This window comes from Vicugna pacos, chromosome 16, assembly GCF_048564905.1.
Source record: "Vicugna pacos chromosome 16, VicPac4, whole genome shotgun sequence".
NCBI lineage: Eukaryota > Metazoa > Chordata > Mammalia > Artiodactyla > Camelidae > Vicugna > Vicugna pacos.
Genome location: NC_133002.1, coordinates 11,943,517 through 11,968,411, shown reverse-complemented (window position 1 = coordinate 11,968,411; position 24,895 = coordinate 11,943,517). Strand labels below are relative to the sequence as shown.

General features: G+C 42.0%; 2 protein-coding genes across 11 annotated transcripts in view; one reads left to right on the top strand and one right to left on the bottom strand.

Annotated features, from left to right (window-relative positions):
- LOC102529106 (U3 small nucleolar RNA-associated protein 18 homolog) overlaps positions 1-18,640 on the bottom strand; it is a 49,370-nt gene extending 30,730 nt beyond the window's left edge. Inside the window, exons 1-7 of one of the 3 annotated variants that reach the window (XR_012060315.1) lie at positions 18,047-18,633; positions 16,311-16,423; positions 14,362-14,493; positions 12,011-12,078; positions 6,431-6,556; positions 6,155-6,330; positions 3,212-4,140 (exon numbers count right to left, since the gene is read on the bottom strand). Coding sequence is in view for 1 of the 3 variants with exons in the window: in XM_031674915.2 (XP_031530775.1) it covers positions 6,534-6,556; positions 12,011-12,078; positions 14,395-14,493; positions 16,311-16,423; positions 18,047-18,079 (336 nt within the window). In the remaining 2 variants the exon portion in view is untranslated. Of the gene's footprint in view, positions 1-3,211; positions 4,141-6,154; positions 6,331-6,430; positions 6,557-12,010; positions 12,079-14,361; positions 14,494-16,310; positions 16,424-18,046 lie in introns of those variants that run through there. The other 2 variants (XR_012060314.1, XM_031674915.2) reach the window with 2 other exon arrangements.
- A 470-nt stretch (positions 18,641-19,110) lies between these two features.
- The window catches only part of LOC140685416 (leucine-rich repeat-containing protein 37A-like), a 42,732-nt gene continuing 36,947 nt past the window's right edge, over positions 19,111-24,895 (top strand). For 7 of the 8 annotated variants that reach the window (XM_072940682.1, XM_072940681.1, XM_072940678.1 and 4 more), the window contains exons 1-4: positions 19,111-21,088; positions 21,569-21,733; positions 22,644-22,747; positions 24,624-24,894. In XM_072940682.1, coding sequence (XP_072796783.1) covers positions 21,674-21,733; positions 22,644-22,747; positions 24,624-24,894 — 435 coding nt within the window. In that variant the 5' untranslated portion in view covers positions 19,111-21,088; positions 21,569-21,673. Of the gene's footprint in view, positions 21,089-21,568; positions 21,734-22,643; positions 22,748-24,623; position 24,895 lie in introns of those variants that run through there. The other variant, XM_072940685.1, reaches the window with a different exon arrangement.

Genomic DNA, 24,895 nt, shown 5'->3' with positions numbered 1-24,895 from the left:
CCAAAGGGGAGGATCAGCAGGGAGTGTGGGAAATGGGAGGAAGTTGGTGGGACTGGGGGCTGAAGGTATTAAAAGACTGAGTGTCTGGGAGGGTTAGGAAGGGACTAGGGGAGCTGGATGAAATAGAACTGGGGATGATTTGGTAATCTGAGTTGCCAGAGAGAGACTGGGAATGGAAGGAACCTAGGAGCAGCTGAGATTCCAGACAGGGTGGAATAAGAGAAATGTTGTGGAGGTGAGTGGGGGACATGGAAGGGAAGAGGTAAATCGGGAGAATGTGGAAAAGGCCAGGAGAGCTGGGGATGGGGGGCAGTCATTGGAAGGATGTTAGGGTCTGGAGTAGGCCTGGAGGATCTGGCAGTGACATTCAGGTGCTGGGAGGGGCCAGAAGGCTCTGGGAAGAAAAGGGAGGTGATGTGAAGAGGTGGGGTGAGGCATGGTGGGAGGGGGATGGCAACAGAGGGCTTAGGAGAAAGTGGGAACTACAGGGCGACAGGGGCGGGACTGAGAGAGGCACTCCTTCATCCAGAGGTAAAAATTGCCCACTGTGATTAATAGATTTCTCAGCTTCTCCTTGTGGTTCTACCGGTTTCTGCGTTCCCTACTTCAGTGCTGTTAAGTGCACGCCTAACTCCAGTCCCCACCACAGCTCTGACCCCGTTAAAATCCACCTTCTATGTGGCAGTAAAGCAACTCATGTCCTCTCCTTGCTTGAAACCTTGCAGAGCTCCCTTACCTGCACCATTGCCCTCAAGGCAACCCTAGCCTGGCCCCGCACCAACTCGTCCCACCACCCCAACTCCTGGCCCGGTTCCCTCTCTGTCCTCAAGCCTCTGCCCACCTCTGTGCTACTCTCCAGCCTCAATATTCTGTCTTCTTTAACGCTCCAGATTGAGTCTACGCTTGGGCTTTTTTGCTCCTGCTGCTTCTGCCTGGAATGTTTCCTCCACGGGTCTTAGCTACCTTCTTACTTTTCAGGTCTCGACACAAATTTCACCTTCTTTGAACAGGCTTTCTCAGACCAACCCCCTGGCTAAAGCAGCCCCCAGCTCACTACGGTCTCTGTGAACCATCATGGCCTGAGTTCATCTTCATCAACCAGCACCTGCCGTCACGTGACTGTGCCATTTGTGTGCATATTGACTGCCGCCCCTAGAGTATAAGCCTCCTCAGGTCAGGCTGTTCACTGCTGTAACCCCCGAACCTGGAGCCGTGCCTAGCCAATGGTGAGGGGTCGATAAATGGCTGTTGATTGACTACTGATTGACTCATTCATACTCATATTCATAGCAGCATTATTCACAACAGCCATGAGGTAGAAGCAACCCAAGTGTCCATGGACAGAGAGTGGATAAACAAAGTGTGGTACATACATACAACAAATGGAATATCATTCAATCTTAAAAAGGAAGGAAATTCTGACATATGCTATAACATGGATGAACCTTGAGGACATTATGCTAAGTGAAATAAACCAGTCAAAAGACAAATATTGTATGATTCCACTCATATAAGGTACTTAAGAGTAGTCAAATTCACAGACAGAAAATAGAACGATGGTGTCCAGGGTAGTTTCTAGAGGGGGTGGGGACATGGGGAGTTACTGCTTAATGGGTTACAGTTTCAGTTTTGCAAGAGGAAAGAGTTCTGGAGATGGATGATGGTGATGGTTGCACAACAATATGAATATCCTTAACCCTTAACTCTACTGAAGTGTACACTGAGAAATGGTTAAGATGATAAATTTTATGTTATGTGTTTTGTACCACAATAAAAAAAATGATGGACATGTTCATGACTGCTGAATCTCATTAATGGATTGTCCATTTTACTAGTATGAAATATCCATCTTACTCTTAATGCCTTTGGTCCCTAGTTTTAGTTTGTCTGACATCACTATTGCCACACCAACTTTCCTCTTTCTTTTGTACTTGCCTGGGAGGGATATTTTTGTCCATCCTTCATATGTCAATATTTCCATATTCTAGTTGTTTCTTAGGTGTGTCTCTAACAATACAACATGATTGGATTTTATCCATTTTGAAAGGCTTAGTTTTCTTAATAGATAAAGTTAAGCAATTTAAATGTACTGTGATGGATATATTTAGACTTAGTTTGATATCTTATTTTGTATTTTCTATTTATCATGCTTTTTTCCTTTTTTTTCTTATTTTAGTTTTTATTTCAATTGGTTATATGTGCATATACTATAAATAATGAGATAGTTTCATCTGAGGTTTGTTTAGGAAAATATCTGTATGTTGTTCCTTTCTTTCTGTTTCTTCTTCCCCACAGGCAATCACTTTCTTACTTCCTTTGTAACTGATTTTTAAAATATTTACTCCTGTATTTCTAAATGACACGCCTGTGGTACTGCTTCTTGACTATTAAACTATCTTGCAACTTAAGCCCGCCTTCCATGTTTTGCTCTGCCATGCAATGGAACATCATTCTGCCATAAAAAGGAATGAAGGACCACAATGTATGTTGCATGGATGAATCTTGAAGACATGCCAATGGAAGAAGCCAGTCACATAAGACCATGTGTTATGTGATTCCATGTCTATGAAATGTCCAGAATGGGCAAATCCATAAAAACAGGAAGTAGATTAGTGGCGGAACTGGGGACTGACTACTAATGGGGACAGGATTTCTGCTTGGAGCAATGAAAATGTTCTGAAATTAGATAGTGGGATGGTTGTACACTCTGGTGGATGTATTTAAAACTACTGACTTTACAAACATGGAATTTACTTGATGGATGTAAACTATATCTCAGTAAACAAGCAATCTGCACCTCTGTGACCATGAGGAAGACAACAGCCTTAGTGTCCTAGCACAGAGTCCTCTTGAAAGCAAAGCTTGTGATAAGGTCTCGTGTGTTAGGCGGTTGATCTGGGAGGTCGTGGCAGGAAGCTGGAGAGAGGGGCGGGCAGAGTGAGGGATGGAGAGAAAGCCACTCTGAGTGCGATACTGAGGTCTCTGCCATGGGCGATTTGGGCTCAGTTCTGGTGGGGACCTTCTGCAAAGCCTACAGAAGGCTTCTCCAAAATTGTGAAGAGTTAGCGGTAGAAGTACTCATCCAACAGCTCCCATCCCCTCTGTTTAATGGCCGCCCCTGGAGGTCTTAACTCCAGAAGTCCTGCAGCACAAACTTCAAGTGTGTTTCACTTGAGCCCCTGGGAAGACTTGGCTACAGCTTTGGCTGAAATTGGAGGAGAAGCCGAGAGGACATGAGTGGAGACACAGCAGCATCTGACACACGGTACTCTTGCCTGCCCTCCGTGCTCTTCCCTCCCCGCTCCCACATTCTTGTGATCCCAAATTTTGGCACCAGGAACTAAACAGTAACGTTAATGATGGGTATTTAGATTTGCCAATGTATTTAGCTGATTCATTTGCTCACTATTTCTTATTCCAACCCACTGCATCTTTCTAGATTCACTTTTTCTTTCAAATGATGTCTGAAAATGTACTTAATCTACCATTACTCTCCAAGGACAGACTTGCTGTGTTCACAACTGTAGGTCCAACTTTGTTATCCTTTATCCCTTTGAAAATACTGTTTAATTGTTTTCTGGCTTCCAGTGTTGCTGATGAAGACTCTGATGTCATATTCTTATTCCTTGTTTTCTGGTACTAAATTTTTTTTTCTTGATATTTGATGCTCTGAAGTTTTACTAGCATGTGAAACGAGTATAGATTTTTTTTGCTTGTTTGTTTTTTCACCATGCTTAGGATGTGGTGAGATTTTTCCTAATCTAAGGATTTTTTTTTTTTTCCACTTCTGGAAAGTCCCCAGCCATGACCTCTTTGGCAGTTTCTCTTTATCACCCTTTCTATCTCTGTCTGTTCAGACACATCTGTTTATTCTCCTTGTGTGCCATTGGGCTATTGACCTGAGACAAAGACCACCAGATGTTTCTCCAACAAAGATGGGTTTATCTGGGATTGACAGAGAGTTAAAAGAGTTATAACAACTCTTTAAAATCCTTCTCTGGTGAGGCAGGATCAATACGGCAGAGGAGGAAGACCCTGAGCTCACCTCCCCATCAATCAATCAAAACGACAAATACATACAGAACAAGTCTCAGTGATCATGATCCAAAAATGAGCAGAATGACTCTTCTACCACCAAGGCTGTAAGGAAAGAACCACATGGAGTCTGATAGGAGGGGAAGAGAAGCAATCTATTAAGAACCCACACCCCTGGTAGGTGAGCCAGAGAGGAGCGGCTCAGGGATCCGCCCTGGGGATCAATGGGTTCAAGCCACATATTAAGTAAACCAAGCCTTAGGGGCCAACATCAGGAAGATAAACCCCTTTACCTGGTTTGAAAACCAAGAAGGGCTTACCAGAGGGCTGGAATAAGCTGAGACTGCTCTTGAAGGACTTACGCACACACTTGCTGGATCCCAGACCCAGTAGCAGATAGAAAACTGCCTTGTGCTCTGGCCAGCCTGCCAGGACCACCCCAGCAGGTCCCTCAGCACACACCAGGCTCTGGGTCCAGCACATCCTGCTCCACCACTGCCCCCCACTGAGAAGAAGGCCACCACTGCCAATGCACACGTTCTCACCAGGGAAGGAGCAGAGCCAGCTCAGGCCCCAGCCCTGCCTCTAGCCAGAACAGAGCCCACAATTGCTGGTGTACGTACGTACCATGGAGGGAGCAGAGCTGGCTCGGCCAGGCCCTGCAACTAGCCAGGGTGGAGACCGCCGTTCCCAGCATGCACATGCGTGTGCACACTGGGGAAGAAGCAGAGCCAGCTCAGGCCCGGCCATGCCTCTAGCCAAGGAGGAGACCACCATTACCATGATGCACGTGCACGCATGCACCAGGGAAGGAGACAGCTCAGTAATGCAGCTCCAACATCTCAGCCCTGACTGCACCATAACCAAGGTATCCACGTGGCGGGGACAGGTAGAACCAGCATGGAAATATAGCCCCAAGCCCTCCGGCCCGAGCCACACCCTCAACAGCACCATCCGAGAGCTTGTTAAAAACGCAGAATCAGGCCCCCCTCAGAACAACGGAATCAAAACCTGCACCTTAACAAGAGCCCCAGGTGATTTATATGCACATTCATGTTTGAAAAGCACTGGTTTAAAGCATAAATTGATAAATTAAGAACCTGTTTCAAAAGGATCACTGAAAAGTGTCAGGAACACAGGAAAGAAAAGACTACAAACACTGAAAATAAACAGCATAAATGTCTCTACAATTGGCCTTACTCACTTTTAACCACTAGTAGAACAAAGGCTGTACAGAGCAAGCCCTGTCCTTTACCGCCCCACACACGTGCAGTTCAACAGCGAGACCGCCAGGGAGCCGGCCCATGCCCACGCCAGTGCCCTGATTTATAACATTAACGCAACCAACTTCATTACAGTGACTCTGCTTCCCAAAGGATTCATGACAGTGTCTCTATACTTTGTGGTAAAAGCGGTAGGAGAACGCAAGGGAAAGATACATTTTCATCTGATAAAAAAAAGTATTTTTAAGTAGTTCATTCTTTAAAATACATTACAACCTCCAAAAGCAGTGCTTTACTTCCTTTAAATGTAAACCAAAATTCTATTAAAACAAACATAGAACTGGAGGTTTCCAAATTTCCTGAAGATGAGAAAAGTGAAATGATTAGAACCCAGGTCTTCTAACTCCCAGGCTCATGCTCTTTCTGCTGTAGCAATTTGCTAATTTACAGCCAAGTATTTGCAACTGCTTTTCTGGTCTAGGAGAATATTTATTTTCAAATTACGGTTTTTCTCCTAAGTGCTTAATAAAATGTCAGTTCAAGGGGAAGGATATAGCTCAGTGGTAGAGAGTGTGCTTATTAGCAGGCACAATTACAAGGTCCTAGGTTCAATCCCCAGCACCGCCATAAAAATAAATAAATAAATAAATAAACCTAATTACCCCCACCAAAATAAATGTTTAAAAAAAAAAAGTCAGTTCACTGTTTTCATTCAACCGTATTATCCCAACAACACAACATTTTCCAAATACTAAAACCAAACAAACTTATTTTTAAGAATTCTAAGGGGAGGGAAAAAAGAAGTGGTTGTAAGTACTGTTAAATGAACTCAGCTGTGGGCTGGAGGGTGGAGGGGGCTGGGGAGGGCTCAGTTATGTGTTCATTAGAAACCTTACCTCTTCCTTGATGCACAGGAACTAGCTTTCAGAGCCAGCATATCATAGACATAAAGAACTTTGCTGTGAGTGCTCGTGGCTAAAACCTCTTCTCCATTAGCACTGAAACAAGCCTTAAAGATTGGAAACTGTTCCAAATAGATGCTCTGAATTTTAGGATTTGTTTTTCCATCAACCTATAAGGAAGCACAAAATGTTCCTTTTGGTTACTTCCGCAAACCCTGTATGCTGACTATAAACACTTCTCACTACAAGTCTTCATTTAAAAATGCCCACCTGAAAGAGTGATATAGCGTTATCTAGTCCAGCGACCATCACAACCTGTGCACAGGGGTGGTACTGCACAGACGAGACCCGAGCAGTGGTAGGACGTTCAGTGTTAGCGTGTTGGCAGTTCTTCGTCTACAGAAAAATAAAACTGGAATTTTATCAATTCAAACGGGTTAACATTATTTTCTTTAAAGCGTAAGAAAAAACATTATAAAGTAGTTCGCAATGCAGAACAAAGTGCACTGGAATGGTAACCAGAAGAACACAGCTCTGCTACCAACCAGCAAGTCATTCTGCTGTAAAAGAATCCATTTTTACCATCTTTCAAAGAAAGGGATTAAATCATTAAGGCCTTAGAATATAGTTACTTCCCCAACACACATCCATTCGGGTTGGGAGACTTTTATGTCCAGAGAAATTTTACTTAAAACTCCTACTCTGGCATCTGTGCATTCATGGTACAGAGGTAAGAGGCACTGGGTAGGCATCCCCATGGTTCTCCGGTTGGCAGTTGCTTGTGTTCTCCTCTCAGGGTACGTGGTTGATAGTTTAAAGCGGTGATGAGTTCATGCGTCATTTGGACTATTTTCAGTTATTTCTGTTTTTACAGGTTTTCTCCTCTGCATTAAAAATTCAATTATATAAAAAACAAAGTATCATATATATGTTTTGTTTGAAACCACTGAAGTTAAATTATTATGGTGATTACTTTTTTTTTAACTCACTAATTCTTATTTTCTATTTATGTGTAATCAATTTACAAATGGTGACTGCATTTTCAACAGGGGTGAATTCACCCCATGTGGAGTTAAATGAATTATCTTCATAGGGTGAGGAGACAAAATCACTCTAATAATTTACCATAATAGGGTCCCCTCTCCACCAATACACATGCCACCATTTTATAATGGGGAAAATACCTGTGTCAGAGAGAAATCTGGTCATTGATATTTAATCAAAGCAAGTGCTGGGTACGCACTTGGTTACCACAATAAATGAGAGAGACAGTGATGAATTAGAAGGTAACTCGTAGGCCACTTTAGATAGGATGGCCAGGAAAGACATTTCTAGATGTCATCTGAGCAGAAAGGTAAGAATGAGTTGGCCACTGGCAGTGTTGGAAGACAAGCAGAAGAATGAGTAAGAGCAAAAGTTCAGAGGCAAAAATGGGTTGGCATGTACAAGAAACAGAAAGAAGGCCTGTGTGGCCTGAGTGAGGAATAAGAGGAAAGGTATGTGATGAAGATGCAGGCAGAAGCCAGATGGTGTGAAAGGCAGTGTAGACTGGGGTAAGGAATTCACAAATTTTCAGAGTAGTGAAAAGTGACACAACATGATGTTTTATTTTTCAAAGATCCCTCAGGTTACTGTAGAAAGAGTAGTCTGGAAATGGAGAGTCTAGTCACAAAGCTGCAGTGCACTGGGTGAGAGATGACAGCAGTAGAAACTAGGCTGGTACCAACAGAAAGGACAAGAAATGCAAAAGGGGAAATCAAATCAGATTCCCAAGATTCCTGGGGACATAATTTAATCTTATCCATCACTTCTGCAAAAGGAAAAAACCTAACATAAATATTTATCAAGGCAAGATGACAGCAAGCACATTTAATCCCCCAGATAAAGGGAGTCAACACATTTGTAACTGGGAAGCATATTGGATTTCAAAGGTAATTAGCTAGAGAGGTCCAATTTCACTGACTCTCACTTTTAAGATTCCTTTAGGAGTGGCTGATGTGGATTGGAAATTCCCAGTCCTTTGCAACAAATCATCTTCATCCTCTTCACTTTCATCTAAGTCAAATAAACCCACAGGCTGATCTTTAGAATCAATGAGATGGCCATTACCTACCCCAAACATCTGTAAGTAAAACTTCAACCCCCAGTCTCCCAACCTCAATCATTTTATTTAACCTGCAATTGGTAAAAGTAAAACAGCAAAAGAAATTTGAAGGAGAGGAAAATGACGACAAAGACCTCAATATATATGGTTAAAATCAAAGCCTAACTCTGGAATCAAAGACACACATTCACAGATGGTGACTGAAACAACATGAAATGAAATAAAGTTGTAATAAGAGTCAGCATTTAATTTAAAAGGAGAAATTCAGATTGTGGCAAAATTGGCAACAGGACGAACAGCAGATCTAGCTTAACAACTCACATGGAAAAGAACTAGAACTTCTAGGTGACTGAGAGATCAAAGTCAGCAAACCATGTATCTGAACTCCAAAGAGAGGTAACAGGGCTGCTTTTCCCCTGGAGATGACTGATGGTTCCAGGAAAGAAAGCTGAGACGCTAAGTAGAGTTTTTAAAACACCTGTAGGGTTAAGGAGGCAAAAACTAGCATCAAAGCCCTCTAAGGTTGGTAAATGGTCTGGCAAACCAGTAGGCTTTGGATTGTTGCCATAAAAGGGTAACATAAAATTAAAGGTGAAGTCAAAGAGTTATGAGAAAATCTCCCAGCAGCTGAAACCCAGCTTTGAATCCTCACACTCCCTCACTAGAATAAGATGCTCAGGGATTGCTAGTGCTCCTTGGCCACCTACCCATAAACAAATGCACAGATTCTCTGGCCAAAGATGTCACTGTCCGAGACCTCTAATTAATCAGTAGTATTGTTCTCCAGTGAAATATAACCAGGTCAATAATGACAAGGTACGGCAACTTGACCTGAAACCTAAGGAAAAATACGCAATTTTCATAGACGATCTAGATAATGGAATTATCGGATACAAACCTTAAAAAGATTATGTTTAAAATTCATAGAAAAAGAGATCAGACTTGTGGTTACCAGAGGCTGGGGGCAAAGTGAGGGGGAACTGAATGAAGGCAGTCAGAAGGTACAACTTCCAGTTATAGGATAAATAATTACTAGGAATATAATGTACAACATGATAAATATAACTCTGCTGTACATTATATATGAAACTTGTTAAGACAGTAAATCTTCAGACTTCTCATCAAAAGGAAAAGTATTTCTTTTCTATTTCTTGAATTTTGTATGTATGTGAGTTGACAGATGTTCACAGAACTTATTGTGGCAATCATCATGCTATATATGTTATCATCATGCTATATACCTTAAACTTACAATACAGTGCTGTATGTCAATTATAGCTTAATAAAACTAGAAGGAAAAATAATAATAAAAATAATTTTATGTTTAAAATTTTTGTTTAACATATTCAAGATAATTAGAGATAAGAGTCAGAACTGAGCCTGAGAACTAGACTATCTAAAAAAAAGAACCAAATGGATACTTTAGAACTGAAAATACAGTAATTAAGATTAACACCAATTGGATGTTTTTAACACAATATCAAAATTACCTGAAGAGTAAATCAGTAGTCTGGAAAAAGGATCGGAAAAAAAAATATCCAGACTGAAGTACAGAAAGCAAAAACACAAACAACACAGAAAAGAACACAGAATATATATATACACTTTAAATTTAACATACATTTAACTAGTATCCCAGAAGGAAAGAAAAAACAAAAACAGTATTTGAAGACATAATAGACAAGAATTTACAAAACTTCAAAGAGCACTATAAAGACCAAGCAGAACACAAAGCAAACTAAAAAGACCGAGGCAGGAGTGGAGGGAGGATTAAATTAACAAAACAGCAACAATAAAACAATCCATAATATTAAGAAATTACTACTGATTTCTGAAGGTGTATGACGAAAGCATTATAATTATGTTTAAAGGGGGAAGTACTTCTCTTTTAAAGATACTTGGTGTAGTATTTATAGGTAAAAATACCAACATGTTGGAGGTAACTGTGAAGCGGGGTGGTAGTCACCACTCTGTTGGTAAATACACCCTGGACAAGTTGCTTCGAGTTTTTTGAACCTGATTCCCCTCATCTGTACCATTAAGGTATTAGACTTGATATCCCAGATGGTAACAGACTGGCTCACTGTCGACCTAATCCATTTCCTTTTTCTCCTGGGCACAAAGACAACTATATTTCTTGGTATTCCATGCAGTTAGTGTGGCCTCGTGACTGAGTTCTGGCCAATAAAGCGCAGGTGAAAGTATCATGCACCACCACCAGGACGGGCCAGTGAAGACCTCCCTTGGTGAGCCCCGCTCTCTTCTCCTATAGTCACATCTCGGGCAACTGGGGACGACCCAGCCTGAAGAGAGCAGAACCTCTGTGAACCTGGGTCCCTGAAATACAGCATCATCTTCCCACCACCCCAGTTTTATGTTTACTCACATAAAACAAATTCTTCTGGGATCTGGGAGGTTTTCTGCTTCAACAACGAGCATAAACCTATCTTTAATTACACAGATTTAAAATGTTGTTGTTCTATGAATGCAGTATTCTAAAATGGATAATAAAATTATATTTCAACCAGGAGAGCAAATTGGTGACCAAGGATTGAAAACTGTGTCATGTAAAAAAAGGTTAAAAGACAAGAGACGATTAACATATTTAAAAATGAACTTGGAAAGACATTTCTCAAATAACAAACAGTTTATATGAAAGAGAGGTAAGATTATATCTCTTCAAAAGGTAGGACTACAGAATGTAGGGAGATTAAATTTCAAAATAGTAAAAACAAAAAAATTAGAACAATTAGTTCTTAAAGAAAAGAGGAGAAGGGGAAGAGATACTCTAATAAAGAATACAACATTATTTGAAATATTTAAGCAGAGGCTAAATGATCATCTGACAGATGTTGCAGAAGAGGTTCTTGCAGTGTCAGGCCACAGCACGAAGAGTTCCTCAACCTCTAAAAGTATCTGGTCAGAAACCAGAAGGTAAATTTCTACTTAATAACAAACAGAGTTTTCTAACAGAATTATATAAAACAACTGGCTCCTTGTAAGGGCTCCCTATTCTTGAACACAATGAGGACTGACAGTGGTGGGGAGAAAGGAGGGAGAGGTAATGGTGGAAATCAAATAGAAGTTCATCAGGTATCAAAGATGCTAAGAAAGGAGCTCCTTCATTACATGGGAAGATATACTCTAGAGTTCCTCAAGAATTTCAAGGTCAATTCCAACTCTAAAATTTATAACTCCAAGCACTCAAATCAGATCTTGGCCAAATCATCCATATTTAAAATATCTAAAGTCAAAGATCTAAAAAGCAGAAAACAGTTTTGGAATAAGACAATCTTAAAATCTAGAGTTTAAAGACAGGTTTTTATAAAGTGAGTAATCATCTGGGTCTGACGTGCATATACTCCTTTGAAAGACATTCCATTTCCTAGAGGACATCTACATTAGCTGCCATGTATGTCTTCAGAAGGGGCTCTGAATCAAGAAATAATACTACTATTCATTTTTACTTAACCCTATGCCATAATGCAACATAGTTCTGTTAAGGAAAAAAATCATAGAATTCATCCATTATTGTCTTTACAGTGGATAATATGGTATTAAAAGCCTTACACTATTGTGAAAGGGCTTCCCTCAGATGAACAGTAGACTATAAAACCAGACATTAAAAAAAAAAAAGACATATTTCAAACACCAGCTATTAATGAGCCTCATAAGAAAGCTCAAATTCACAACAGAACAGGAATAGGGATCTATTTATTAACTTAAACAGAAGTGTCAACACTCACCATCTGAAGATGTTTTCCATCTATTGGTCTCTGCCCAGGCAGGTACTCCCCCCATGGCATGATGGAATCTAAGCAAAGACATTAAAAAAAAATTTTTTTATAGTAACCACTGTATTTTCATAGAGCTTGATACATTTAAAGAGTACAGGACAGATCACCCTTGAGAGTTATGCACAGAATCTCTTTCATAAAAGTTATTATCTTCAAGAACAGAAAGATTACTCACACAAGGCAGTCCCAACTTGCCTGTCATGAACTGCTAACCATTTAAACTAGTCCTAGATACATACTTGTTGTTAATTATTTACATCTAGTTATATAGCCGCCTTATTTGTGTATATCAAAACACTAGATCTTGGCACTAAGTAAAGTCTCTTTGTAGTTACACATCAGTGCTACAGCACACAGAGTACACAACAGAACACTAGAGCACGTCTGAAAAAAAATGACTAGATGAGTAAAAGACACAGAACTTTACCATATATCTTTTGAATACATGGGAGCATTTCACATAGGAAAAAGTAACCTCAGGAGAAGCAGGACAGCTACATTCTGCAGGGCTGGCCTATGGAAGAGCGCCAACAGTCATTTTCACTGTTTAACACAGAAATACAGACAAGTCCACCAAACTAAGACCACTAGCCATAACTAACTAGAAAGCTGAACAAAATATACAAAACTATTCTCAGAAACTTGACAACAGGCAACACAGGACCATGATCCATAAAAGAAAGGAAATAAGGTGAGCCCTGCCATCACTGGGATTTTCGCCTCAAAGCAATTTTTTTCTTTTTTAATGGAGGTACTGGGAATTGAACCCAAGACCTCGTGCACGGTAAGCGTGTGCTCCACCACTGAGCAATACCACCCCCCAACCCAGGGCATTTTTATAAGACCCTGACAGAAACAAAAGAGCAAAAGATCAGACTTGAAAGAAGGTGAGACAACAGGAATTTGAGGGACAGTCAACTGCAGAGAGAAAGAGCTCCAGAAATCTCTGTATAGGGGTCCACAGACACTTCTGCAGAATACTAAGCTGCACTCTTACGGGATGAAATTCCATGAGATCAAGTAAAGAACTACTAGGGAGCTGTAAGTTGTACAGAACCTCACCTCAGACACTTGAGTTCAACCTGTCAGAAGGAAGGTCCTTATTGAACACTCAGGGCATTCAGAAGAGATCCCAGAAGGGTCATACCCTAATAATGGGGCTAAACCAACCTAGAATAAATGCTACACTAGAAGAAAGCTAAAAATAAATCTTGAAAAGATCAAACTGATCTCTGACTCAATTAACTGCCTGCCAAGGCAAAGTTCAACACTAAAAGCAAAAAACAAAATCGGCACTGAACAACATTCACGCTGCCCAGAATCCAGTCAAAATTACTAGATATGCAGAGAAGTGGAAAAACATGAGCCATAACCAGAAGAAAAAGCAGTCAGTAGAAACACAGAAGTGACAGACCTTACAGAATTAGCACACAAGGACTTTAAAATAGCTAATACAAACACTGAAAGGAACTATTGAAAGGAAGTACAAACATAAGAAATAATAAAAGGAAAATAAGAACTAAACAAAACAAAAGATCTAGTTGGAAAGATTCCCTAAAGCTAGAAAATATCTGAAATAATAAATGTACTAAGTGGCTTCAACAGATTCAAAAGACTACATATTATATTATTGTATTTATATAACATTCTCGAAAGGGCAAATCTGTAAGAACGGAAAACACATCAGTTGTTGTCAGGGGCTAAACGGGTTAGAAGATGGGAAAGGCTGCCTACCACAGAGTATAAAAAAAATCTTCTGGGTGAAGGCACTATTCTGTGTCTAGATCCCATGTGTTAACTGTCCTGGTGCTTACATGACTGTATGTGCTGAACAAAATTCACTGACTGATACCTCAAAAGGGTGAATTTCACTGTATGTAAACTATACCTCAACAAACCTTTTTTAAAAGTGCAAGAAATATAAAAAATGTTCTCAATACAAACAAAAAAAAATTTTAAAATGCTTTTAAAGATTTATAAGTATAAATTAAAAGTATCAATATAAAATCATTATTTTGAAATATGTATTTCCCAGCTCTGTTCAACTAAAAGAGCCTAGAAGTTGTGGAATAGAGATGATTTACCAAATACCAATGGACAAATAAGTAAGAGTGTTATTGATTATATGTGGGTGGTGGGATTACAAGTTTTTTTCCATAAAGTTTTTGTACATCCTTCCCAATACTAAAATGGAATCATGCTTCCAAATGCGCTTAATATTTCAGTGGAAACCTGACTACCCGAGAAGCTGTTACGGCCAAAGACTGAGCAAATCAAAATAAGCTACTGGTTACAAATACCTCTTGTTAAAACAAATGGAAAAGGACATTTACTCTTCTTTAAGTCTCTTTTGTAGCTCATCTTTTGAAAGTTTACTTTCAGCAGTATTTTTCATCATATCTTTCTGCAAACGATTGTTCATCATGTCAACCCTATAAAAAACAGAACAGCATGCTTTAAGTGACTTTTAAAGATTCAACATAAAAGTTGTTGCCTTTAGTATTTTCAGCAAACAACATAGGTCAAGATTTGTAATATGTGGAACATCTCAATGCATCGTCTCCATTCTTCCCCAAGCTAAAAAGAATCTCCAGTATTTCAGATCATCTAGTGTACCCTTTGAAGAGTTAATATTTCAAATTCAGAATGATTTCTCTAGACACAGCTTATGCCATTCACCAAGATAAATTCCAAGTAAATCAGAGTTAAAAATACTTTAAAAAAAAACTTTAAAAAATGATTAAAGAAAAATATAGGCAAATACCTCTCTCTGAAGAACTTATTACTGTTAAAAACAACAGCAAAAGAAAAGATTCACAAATTTCACTATATAAACACTTAAATATTCTGTGTGTCAGACAACATCAAATTAAAAGGCAAACAAAAAGCTGGGAGAAAATATGCAATAAATGCGACATACAAAGGTTTGAAATTCTCAAAACATAAGGCACTGATGTACTAAAATCATTAACAAATAGTCTTATCCCGCCATTTGAAACAACATGGATGAACCTGGAGAATATTATGCTAAGTGAAATAAAACAGACATGGAAGGAAAATACTGCATGATCTCACTTACATACGGAATCTGAAAAAAGTAGAGTATAGAGAAGCAAAGAGCAGAATGATGGTTGGAGGGGTGAGGAGGTGGAGGAAATAGGGAGCTGTTGGTCAAACGGTATAAAGTTGCAGGTACGTAGGATAGAGAGCTAATGTACAGCGTGCCTGTACTTAACAATACTGAATTGTATACTCGAAATTCGTTAAGGTAGCAGATTTCAGGTGTTCTCACCACAAATAAAAATAGTAACTGGAAAAAAAAAATGAAATACTAATTAGCTTGACTACTGTAACAATGTTCTACCTCTATGTATAGCAAATCATCATAGTCTACACCTTAAATATACACAATTTTCATTTTAAAAATAAAAAATCAAACTGAAACAGTCTCCAGTAGATAAATAAATAAATACATCATAGAAAACACTTCTAAGAAATACCAATGACTAACAAAAAAATATTTTCTCAACAAAAATTAAGTAGATATTTCCCACCCATTAAACTGACAAAGTCTGAAAAAAGGTAAATCTTTACTTTTTAAAATGAAGTGAATGGACACCTTTCCTTGGGAAGGTAAACTGGTAAAACCTCAGGGTCAACCTGGCTGTCTTTACCAAGAACCTTAAAATTGTCTGCTCTTTGAGTAACTCTACCTCAAAGAAACTTTCTTAATAATTTAAGGAATGGGGAAAAGTTTATGCATAAAGATGCTCAATATCAACTTACTAAAAAGAAAAATAAAATGCTCGCAATACAATAAATTCTCATCTATTAAAGTACACACTGTGCACGATGGTTTTTTTTTAGCCTTTTCTCAATTTCAGACACTGCATTAAGAGCTCTACATATACTTATATTTCATTTAATCCTGAGATCCTTGATATAGCTATTATATTTCCATTTTACAAACAAGAAAATGTAGGTTCTAAACTTGCCCAGGATCTAGGAACTAGCCAAATTAGGTGGCAAACTCTCATCTGACCCCAAACACTGTGCTCATAGCTTTTCTATATGGTGTAGGAGAGAGATGTATGCCAACATGTTAACAATGGTTGGGACTATGAATAACTTTTCCAGTATTCTTCAAATCATCACATAATCATATATTCAAAAAAAGAATTTTCTTAAAACTGCAAAATCAGTTTTAAAGTATCCGGAGAGATTCCAAGAAAAAACTTAGGCAACCTACATCTCCTCATCTTCATCTTCTTCATCCAGCCAAACTGGCTTCTTTTGAGGTGGAAAATCATCTTTTGCTTCATTCTCCACTTCTGAGTCACCTGAGTCTGCCTGTACCTGAACCTAGGGAAGACAAAATGCCCACAGCACTGAGTTTCTCATACCCTGTGGTGGCAGACACTCACACCTTGTAGTTACTATACAGCTTGCAGCATGCTTTGTTTTCATGGCCCTCTGAGGAAACAGTGGGATTCAATGCTACCACAGCAAATGCTGGAAACAGAAAAGAAAAGGAGATTAAAGAACGGCACTGCATGCTGGACAGGGAAGGGAAGATGGAACTGCCAAGAAGAGAAAGTCAACTTGCTGAAAAGACAAGACCAAGTAAGACAAGAACAGCAAAAGGTAAGCTGATGGGGGGGGGGGCAGGAAAAATCACAGAACTACAGAAATCATGGGACCAGAGACAGACTTGTATCAAATACAAAATAGCATGACTGTCATAATTAAATCCTATTTCATATTCTTAGAATATCTCTTCCCCACTTTTCTAAACTGTTCTTGACCCCCTACCCCCTTAAGAAACTACACAATCAAAACTGAATCCAGACCACAGAATACCCCCTGACTGAACCGGACCTTGAGTCAAGTCAACTTAAACTTTCCCAAAACTATACAACAGAAATGTCCAAATGATTTCTATTTGCTCCACTACTGGCCTATGAGCCCAACAAACCCCACCTCACTTAGACTGGCTCTTTTCCTGACTAGGAAACTTGTCACACGGTTCAGCGTTTTCCCAGTCGTATTTCTCTATCTCCCAGCTAGATTCTGTAACCTCTCCCAGAAGCACCCAAAGGTGGTCTGGCAATCAAATGATACTTGTTAGGTCCACAGTTATTTACCAAACCGAGTATTCTCAGTAAGCCTATGCTTGCAACCCTATGAAAAATTTCACAGGCCATACCTCTACACACACTTATCTCCCTTTCTCAAATGCCTTTATTTTTTTTCTCTTCAGCCCTTCACTAACAAACTTGAACTTTATCTTCTGCCTCTGCTATTAGAACATAACCTCCAAAAAGGCAGGGATTTTTTTCAGTTTTCATCCGTTGCTGTTTCTTCTCCAGTGCCTAGAACAATGCCTGGGACTCCCCATCGTGGAAGAAAATCCAAGCATGAGATAAAAAAGGAAGGAAAAAAAGGGGAGCAAAACATTATAATCAATCACGCAGGGATTTCATTGCCAGGAATGAAATCTGGCACTAAGAAGGCTCACAAACATTTGTTGAACAGTCATTCTAAAAAGCTAGCCAGTCAACTACTCTGAGAGGCTGTTAAAACACAAGACTCCCAGGCCCGTGCCCTCGAATTCTGATTCCACAAACCAAGTGGAACCCCTGAATCACGACAAGGTATTGAGGCAGGCAATGGAACGACCAAAAGGGAAGAAACACTGAGCCTGGGGAGAAGATTGTGAGGCTGAGCCACGAAAAGATGCTCACAACTATATTTCGGTAAATAAATGCATTGAGCGCCTGCTGCATACGAGGCTTAGCCGCTCCCTCGGGGGCGGAGAAAGGCGCGGCCTCAGCCCTCCGGAGACTTTCCACCTGGCACGCCACGAGCCCGCGTTCCCGGCTCCCGCCCACCTGAGGGCTCCGCGGCGCCGCAGGTCGCCCAGGCGCCGGCCCGGAGGCTCTCCGCCCACCGGGCGCCCAGCCTGCGCGCCGCGACCTCCCTCACCCGTCTCTCCTCCGCCGCCGCCGCGACTGCCATCGCAGTGGCCGCTGCCTGCGGCAGGGCCGGCGGTTTCCGCTGGGACGAAAATGCAGACTTTCAGACCGGCCCGCCCGGCCAGACTCCGGCTCTCCGGTCTGGCTTCATTCGGGTCTCGCGGGCCGTTGTTGCTTCCGCTGTCCAGTCAGCTCTCATTCAGCTCCTCCGTTCCCGCGGCATCTCTCAGTTTGAGAAGGAACGCAGGCGCTCACGGGGAACCTCACTGCGCGTGCGCAGCGCAGCTGAGGCGGACGGGCCACAGCCATTACCCGCCTGAGCTGCGAGGCTGGGAGGAAGCGTTCCAGAGCTCGGGGAACGGAGGGGCCGCACGCGCGCCGCGCCCCGCCTGCTTCCGCGCGGGAGGGTGGAGAGGGGAAGGGTCGGCCCGTGTTGCCTCGGTGCTGTGGGTCCAGTGATGTCCCCCTCGCGCGCGCCGGGGCGGCGAGGCGGTTCCGGCGTGCTGTGATTCCCCTCCCCGCCGCCCGCCCGTCCGTCCGTCCGTCCGTCCGGCGGGAGACAGACGGTGCGCTGCGCAGGCGCGCCCGGCTGAGACCCCCCCCCCAACCCCCGAACTACCCCCTGCTAGGGGCGGCCCGAGGTGGGGCGGGGCAGGCGGCGATGGCCTCCAGCTACCCCCGCCCCCCCGGCCAAGCGGCAACTGCCAAGGAGCCGGCGACGGGCGGAACCGCGGCTGCCGCTGAGGAGGCGCGAGCCCTGTCAGGCCCCGCCCCCCCCAGCCTTCTACCCAACCATGTACTAAACCCAGAGGCCGCTGGTTCCCGCGTTAGGCGCGGCCTCTCGTGGCCTGGGCATGTTGGTCAGTAGCGCCTGGGCCCTGGGACTGCAGGGGTCAAGAGGTTGGGGTACTGAGTGTGGAGGAAGGGTGATGGGGTATGAGGAAGAGAATGGTGGAGGCAGAGTAAAGGGGAAAGTTACAGAGCTCCGCTGGGCCAAGTGGAGTGGTGGCAGGTGGGAGTGTAGCGGAGTGATGGGCGTGCAGAGTGGGGAGTGACTGGGGACAGTTATGGTGTTTACGTGTGGCATGGAGCAGGTCTGTTGCCATTGGAGGTGCGGGGTGCAGAGTAGCTGGCTTCATAGCGTGAATTAGAATAGGAGCAGGGCGAGACCTGCTGGTGTGGAATAGAGAGGGAGAAGGGGCTAGGGGCCGTCTTTGAGTAGTGGGACTAAGCACAGGTCTTGAGAAGTGAGCGAGGTGCTATCTGCTCAGAACAGAGTGATGTGTTTGTGGTGTGCTTTACAGAGAGGGAGAGACCCAGGAACCTGAGGGGAGTGCACTGGGGAGGCGTTGAGTAAGGGCAGGACGGAAGGATTGTTCCCCCATTGTCTGCTGGGCCCCTTCTTCCCCACCCAGCAGGAGATGAGGAGGCCCTGATGAGAAAGATCTTTATGAAGAGAGGGGCAGGTCCAGGTCTCTAGGGGCTGTTACAGTTTTGGAGGGCCCAGCAGGCTTTTGGGGCTCCAGTGCCCCAGTGTAGGGGATGGGGTTGTCCTAGTGTCTTGAGTCCCTTCCAGTGTTGGCTGCTTTGTTCCTCTCCTGTTGCCTCGATGTGTACTTTTTCTTTTGTCAACACCTTACAGAATCAGGTCTTGAGGCCAGTGCCTCACACAGGGCCCCCCGCCCCAGGCCAGCCTTCTGAAGGTGTGGGCCGGGGTGGGGCAGGGAGGGTCAGCCCAGGTCAGATTGATCTAGACCAGGGGGAAGCATGGAATGATGGGGACCAGGGCTATGGCAGTTCTGTTCTCTCTTCATGGTCTTCCGCTAGCAGGGGCCTCCTCTGCTGGTTCCACTTCCCTGAGGGAGCCCACTCGCAGCCTAGGCCAGCTCCAGGAGCCCAGCCAGGGGTGGAACCCAGCCTAAGGCTGGCTCTGCTACCACCTAGCTCCTGGAGCAGGAGATTGGACTCCTAGGACTGGTCCCCTGGTGAGGGAAGAACCGTCCTGTGCATATCCTCAAGGAGACACCTGGCACTGTTGCCTTCCCTGGGCAGAGACTTGTAATGATTTTCTTGTCTGCCTCTTCATCTGTGCCCATTTTTTTTGGAGTTAACCACGTCCTCCCATCTTGTGGGCAAGGAGGCTGAATGAAAAAAGAAAGAAGAATAATGCTTTGCCTTTACTTGTATTATTTAAATTTCTTTGAATATATTTCTATACATCCTATCTAAAGTTGAGATAGAGACATAAGAAAACTAGCAATGTAAGAGATCCACAGTAATGTGTAAGTTATTTTTTAAATTTTTTAAATTTTATTTTTTTCATTTTTTGATTAAGTTATAGTCATTTTACAATGTGAGTAATGTATAAGTTATTTAGAGAGTTAACACGAGATACTTGGACTCTCAAAGAAGCTAGCTAATGCAGATGATGCTAAAAGAATGCTAATTTAGTTGCTTATAACATGTATAGAGGTATGTGTGTTCCTTCTCACAGGGGTTAGTAACTTGGGGAGCAGGGCTGCTACAGATTCAGGTCCTATTTCAGTGGCAGGTCCATCTTATCTCCCCTTCAGTTCATATTCTCGGGCAGGAGCTACATGATGACCGGACTAAAACAATTTACTTCCTTTGCTTACCCACAAGCCTGTAATAGGCTTCTACAGGACTTCCTTGGTTGCTTTCATCATCACCTTCACCACCAGAGGTCAGGGAAACCTTCTGATTAATCAGAGGCCCTGAAAGTGATACAGGAAAGTATTGATTTAAAAGTAATATTTATTTAGGGCTTCCTATGAACTGATTGCTTAAACTGTGGTCCTATTTAATCTTCACAACCACTCTTATCAAATTGGTATGGATAAATCTCAGGTGTATCCAAAATAAGTCTCTGTGTCAAGTTGTGATATTTTTAGGCCTCTTAGGTCTTTAGGTTCATCTGGGTACCAGACATAAGGCAGTTCAACTTAATGCCCTTGCCCTAAGCAGCTCCAGGTGCCAAGAATTGGCCAATTTCTACTTTGGATTCAATGGATGGTCAAAAAGGATCATAAAGGTAAACTGTAGATTTTCTTTGACTAACCAGACTCCTTTCAACATTGAAATCCTAGACTTCAGAGAGAAGATTAGAACTGGGTTGTGGGGAGATGTGAAAGTCAAGTTTCTGAGCATTGACCTTCCATGTAGAATTAACGATAATCTCATTGACTTGGTGGTGGTGGTCATAATTTTCTCCAGTATCTGTATGGTATATAATAAAAAATAGTTGTCCATATCTAGTAATTCATTTGCGAGCCTTACTTGATTTTGAAGCAACAGGACACCTCTACTGTTAAGTGGGCTTGCTGGAGTTTAGTTTTTCCTTATAATAAGAAAATATCTTGAAGAATTGACTTTAATTCAGATTCCTGGGTAGGGGTGTAACTCAGTGGTAGAGCATGTGCTTAGCATGCATGAGGTCCTGGGTTCAATCCCCAGTACCTCCATTGAAAAAAAAAACAAAAAACAAAAAAACTCATCACCAAAATTCTACCAGCTTCAGGATCTTTCTGACCTTGAAGAAAGGGAAAATGAAGATACTGTGGCACAACATCGAAGCAAAGCCTGGGGTTCTGTGCTTTAGACGTGTTGTTGCCGTCCTATGAGGGCAGGAGTCCTGGAGCTGGCATGGCCGAGGAACCCTTGCACAAGCTGGAGGAAGGTCTGATTTCCAGTGGGTGGTGAGGGGGTGGGATTTCTCCTTTTTCCGTTCTTTCTAAAACTCTTTTTTTCAGTTACATCATCACCCTGGCTAAGCAACTAAATCCTTGAGCAGAGTTTTTCAGCCTTGCCATATAGGTTCTTATCTTAGACAATGCCTGATAGAACCTTTAACTCTAAAATTTTAGAGCTGACAACCTGTCAAGCTTAGGAGGGAAATTTTTTTTCCCCATTTTTGGTTAATAATTTGTTTTGTGCTAAAATAGTCCTTTCCAATACAGATTTCTTGTAGCCTTCAGTTATCCCAACAGAATCATCATCTAAAGATTTAAACTCTTGTGTAAATGTTCTGTCCTTTGCTTCCTATACAAGGACTTGAGTGGATACAGTCAAATGTAGATCCCTAGAAAGGCTTTTCCAGCTGGTACCAAGTTTTTTTTCCTAGAACCCGTGGCATTTGGGGTTAGGGTTTTAAGTCAGAGGCAGGTCTGTTAATGGAGTGGAGGAGGCTCCACAATCCACCTGAGTGGCTGATGCTCTGGGAGAGGCCAGACTATCTGCACCACCACCAAATCTGTCTCTGTGTACAATTCCAGCCGTTTATGCACGGGAGAGCAGGAGTGTAGCTTCAGCTTGTCCATTTGAAATCTGATGTGAGATGTGTGCCACATTCTTGGCTTGCATCTCCTGTCTAGCACTTCAGGAACTTCCAGAATCGATCTGGGTGGTAAAAAGCTGTCCTGCCAGGATATATCTACATCAGAGCCATTCAGCCACATGTGTGTGTTATGCCTGCCCTTAGTTGCTGCGATAGTGATCTAAGAATCATAGATGCACTTTTCTTTTTAAAAGTATGACAAAAATCAGTTATTCAGATAGACATTTTAAGTCTTTGTTTTTCTTGGATTTAGGGCCATTACATTATCATCCCTTATGAAAAGGAAGATAACCCGGAAGCTTGCTATTCGAAAGACTATGACAGATGCATTCCAGAAACTGCTGGTTGTGGTTTTAGGTAAGACTTTTTTTTTTTTTTTTTTGACGAGGGCAGTAATTAGGTTTACTCATTTATTTACTTGTTTTTAGAGGAGGTGCTGGGGGTAGAACCCAGGACCTCGTGCTTGGTAAGCATGTTCTCTGCCACTTGAACTATATCCTCCCCACTCTAAGACTTTCTTGGTTGTCCTTACCCTTGGCTCTAACCCCTTGTTTGAAATTTGGGGAGCAGAACTGAGGGCCATCAGTGTGATTCTACAGTTGTGGACACAGGAGAAGACACAGGTCTTTTAAAACTCCCCTCAAGCAGAATCCCAAGCATTTAGGAACCAAGTAACTATGGCCTAAAGTGGGTTTATGCTGCAGCATTTGAAACTATGAATGCCTTTCAAATAAGGTGTGTTGTTACCAAATCTCAGCATCTCATATATATTTTATGTGAAGTATTTTACTCAAAAACCTTTGTATAAATTAATTATATGGATGTCCTGAATTAGGGATTAAGTTGTCAAAGTAATTTCTAAAAGAAAATATTAATGTACTGCATGTAAGATTTTTTTAAGGAGTAAAAATGTGTTTCATGTCATTGAGAACTTCCTGTGCAGCTAGATTTCTAATTATGTAACTCACCCAGCATTGCCAAGTTTGTTACGAAGGGAACAAAGTAGAGAAAGAGAAGATGGTTACGTTCTGGAAAAGTATTTGAAGTTTCTTCTGCACAAGATAATTATTTTAATTCAATTTATACCAAATTATTTTAAATTCAGTTTAAATCAGGGACACTTGAAACATATTCATGTTTGTGCTTTAAGAAGTCTAGCTTCTTGTGAAATGTGAGAGGAAGGGATTCAGTATCGATGCTAAAATTTTAAGAAAGCCGATTATAACAACAGACCCATTCCTCATTGGCCAACCTTGGGATCAATTCCATTTAAAAATCATCATGTTCTTAACGCTGGGAGAAATCTGAAGCGCCTTCTCCATGGAGTTTAGTGGCCAGAGGGTGTGCCAGACAATTAAAAAGGACTAAATTAGAGAGATGATTATAAGGGCTGTGAAGGAAGTAAAGTGGGTGCTATTTGCAGTATTTCAAGAAAATTATTTAACATGCTGACTTTATTTTTTGAGAGGGAGGAGGTAATCAAGTTTTTATTTATTTATTTACATATATTCTATTTCTTAAAAATTATTTTTATTGAAGTATAGTCAGTTTACAATGTTGTGTCAATTTCTGGTGTACAGCACAATACACAGTCATATAGGGACATACATAGATTTGTTTTCTTATTCTTTAACCATAAGTTACTAGAAGATACTGAATATCGTTCCCTGTGCTATACAGTATAAACTTGTTCATCTATTTTATTTATAGTAGTTAGTATCTGCAAGTCTCCAATGCCCAGTTTATCCCTTCCCACCCCTTTCCCCACTATTTTTAATGGAGGTGCTGGGATTGAATCCAGGACCTTGTGCGTGCTAGGTACACACTAACTGCAGAGCTATACTTCCCCCCATCATGCTGACTTTAACATTCTAGGTGTCTTCTCCGTGTGTGCACACAGGGTAGACCTCTGGAAAGGGGCATTGTAATTGTTTCTAGACTAATGGCTGTGCTGAGACAAGGTGAGATGGGGAAATTTTCCCATGCTAATGTAAAGGGCTGTTCGGTTGGTTTCCAACACTCTTTCTCAGAGTGAATTGCTCACCTACTCCAAAACCCTTCCTGCAGAAACTTTGGAGTCATCACTGATTCAGTGGTAACCCCTAATAATAGAGTGGTGAATTTTATAATCAGACATGGATGCTGAGAGTTCAGAGGACATGGCAACATTTTAGACTATCTAACTGTAAGGTGTATTCCCCTCCCGCCGCCCTAACTGGTGCTCGTTTTGCAGGTCAGCTACTTTTCTTGGAAGCAGTGTGGCCAAGGGGAGGAAGAATGTCTCTCAGATGTCAGCTTTGAGGAGGAGGAGTTCAGATGCCCAGAACTGGGCTAGCAGTTCTGAGTCTCCCAGAAGGCCGGGCCCTGTGACTTCCTTGGGAAGCTCTGCACCACCTCACCCCCACCCCTGCACTGCTGGAGTCTGGGGCCACTCTGGTCTGCAGCCCAAATCCTGCCTCGTTGTGCGGGAGGCCAGGCTGAGGTTGGAGAGGGCCTGGCAGGAGG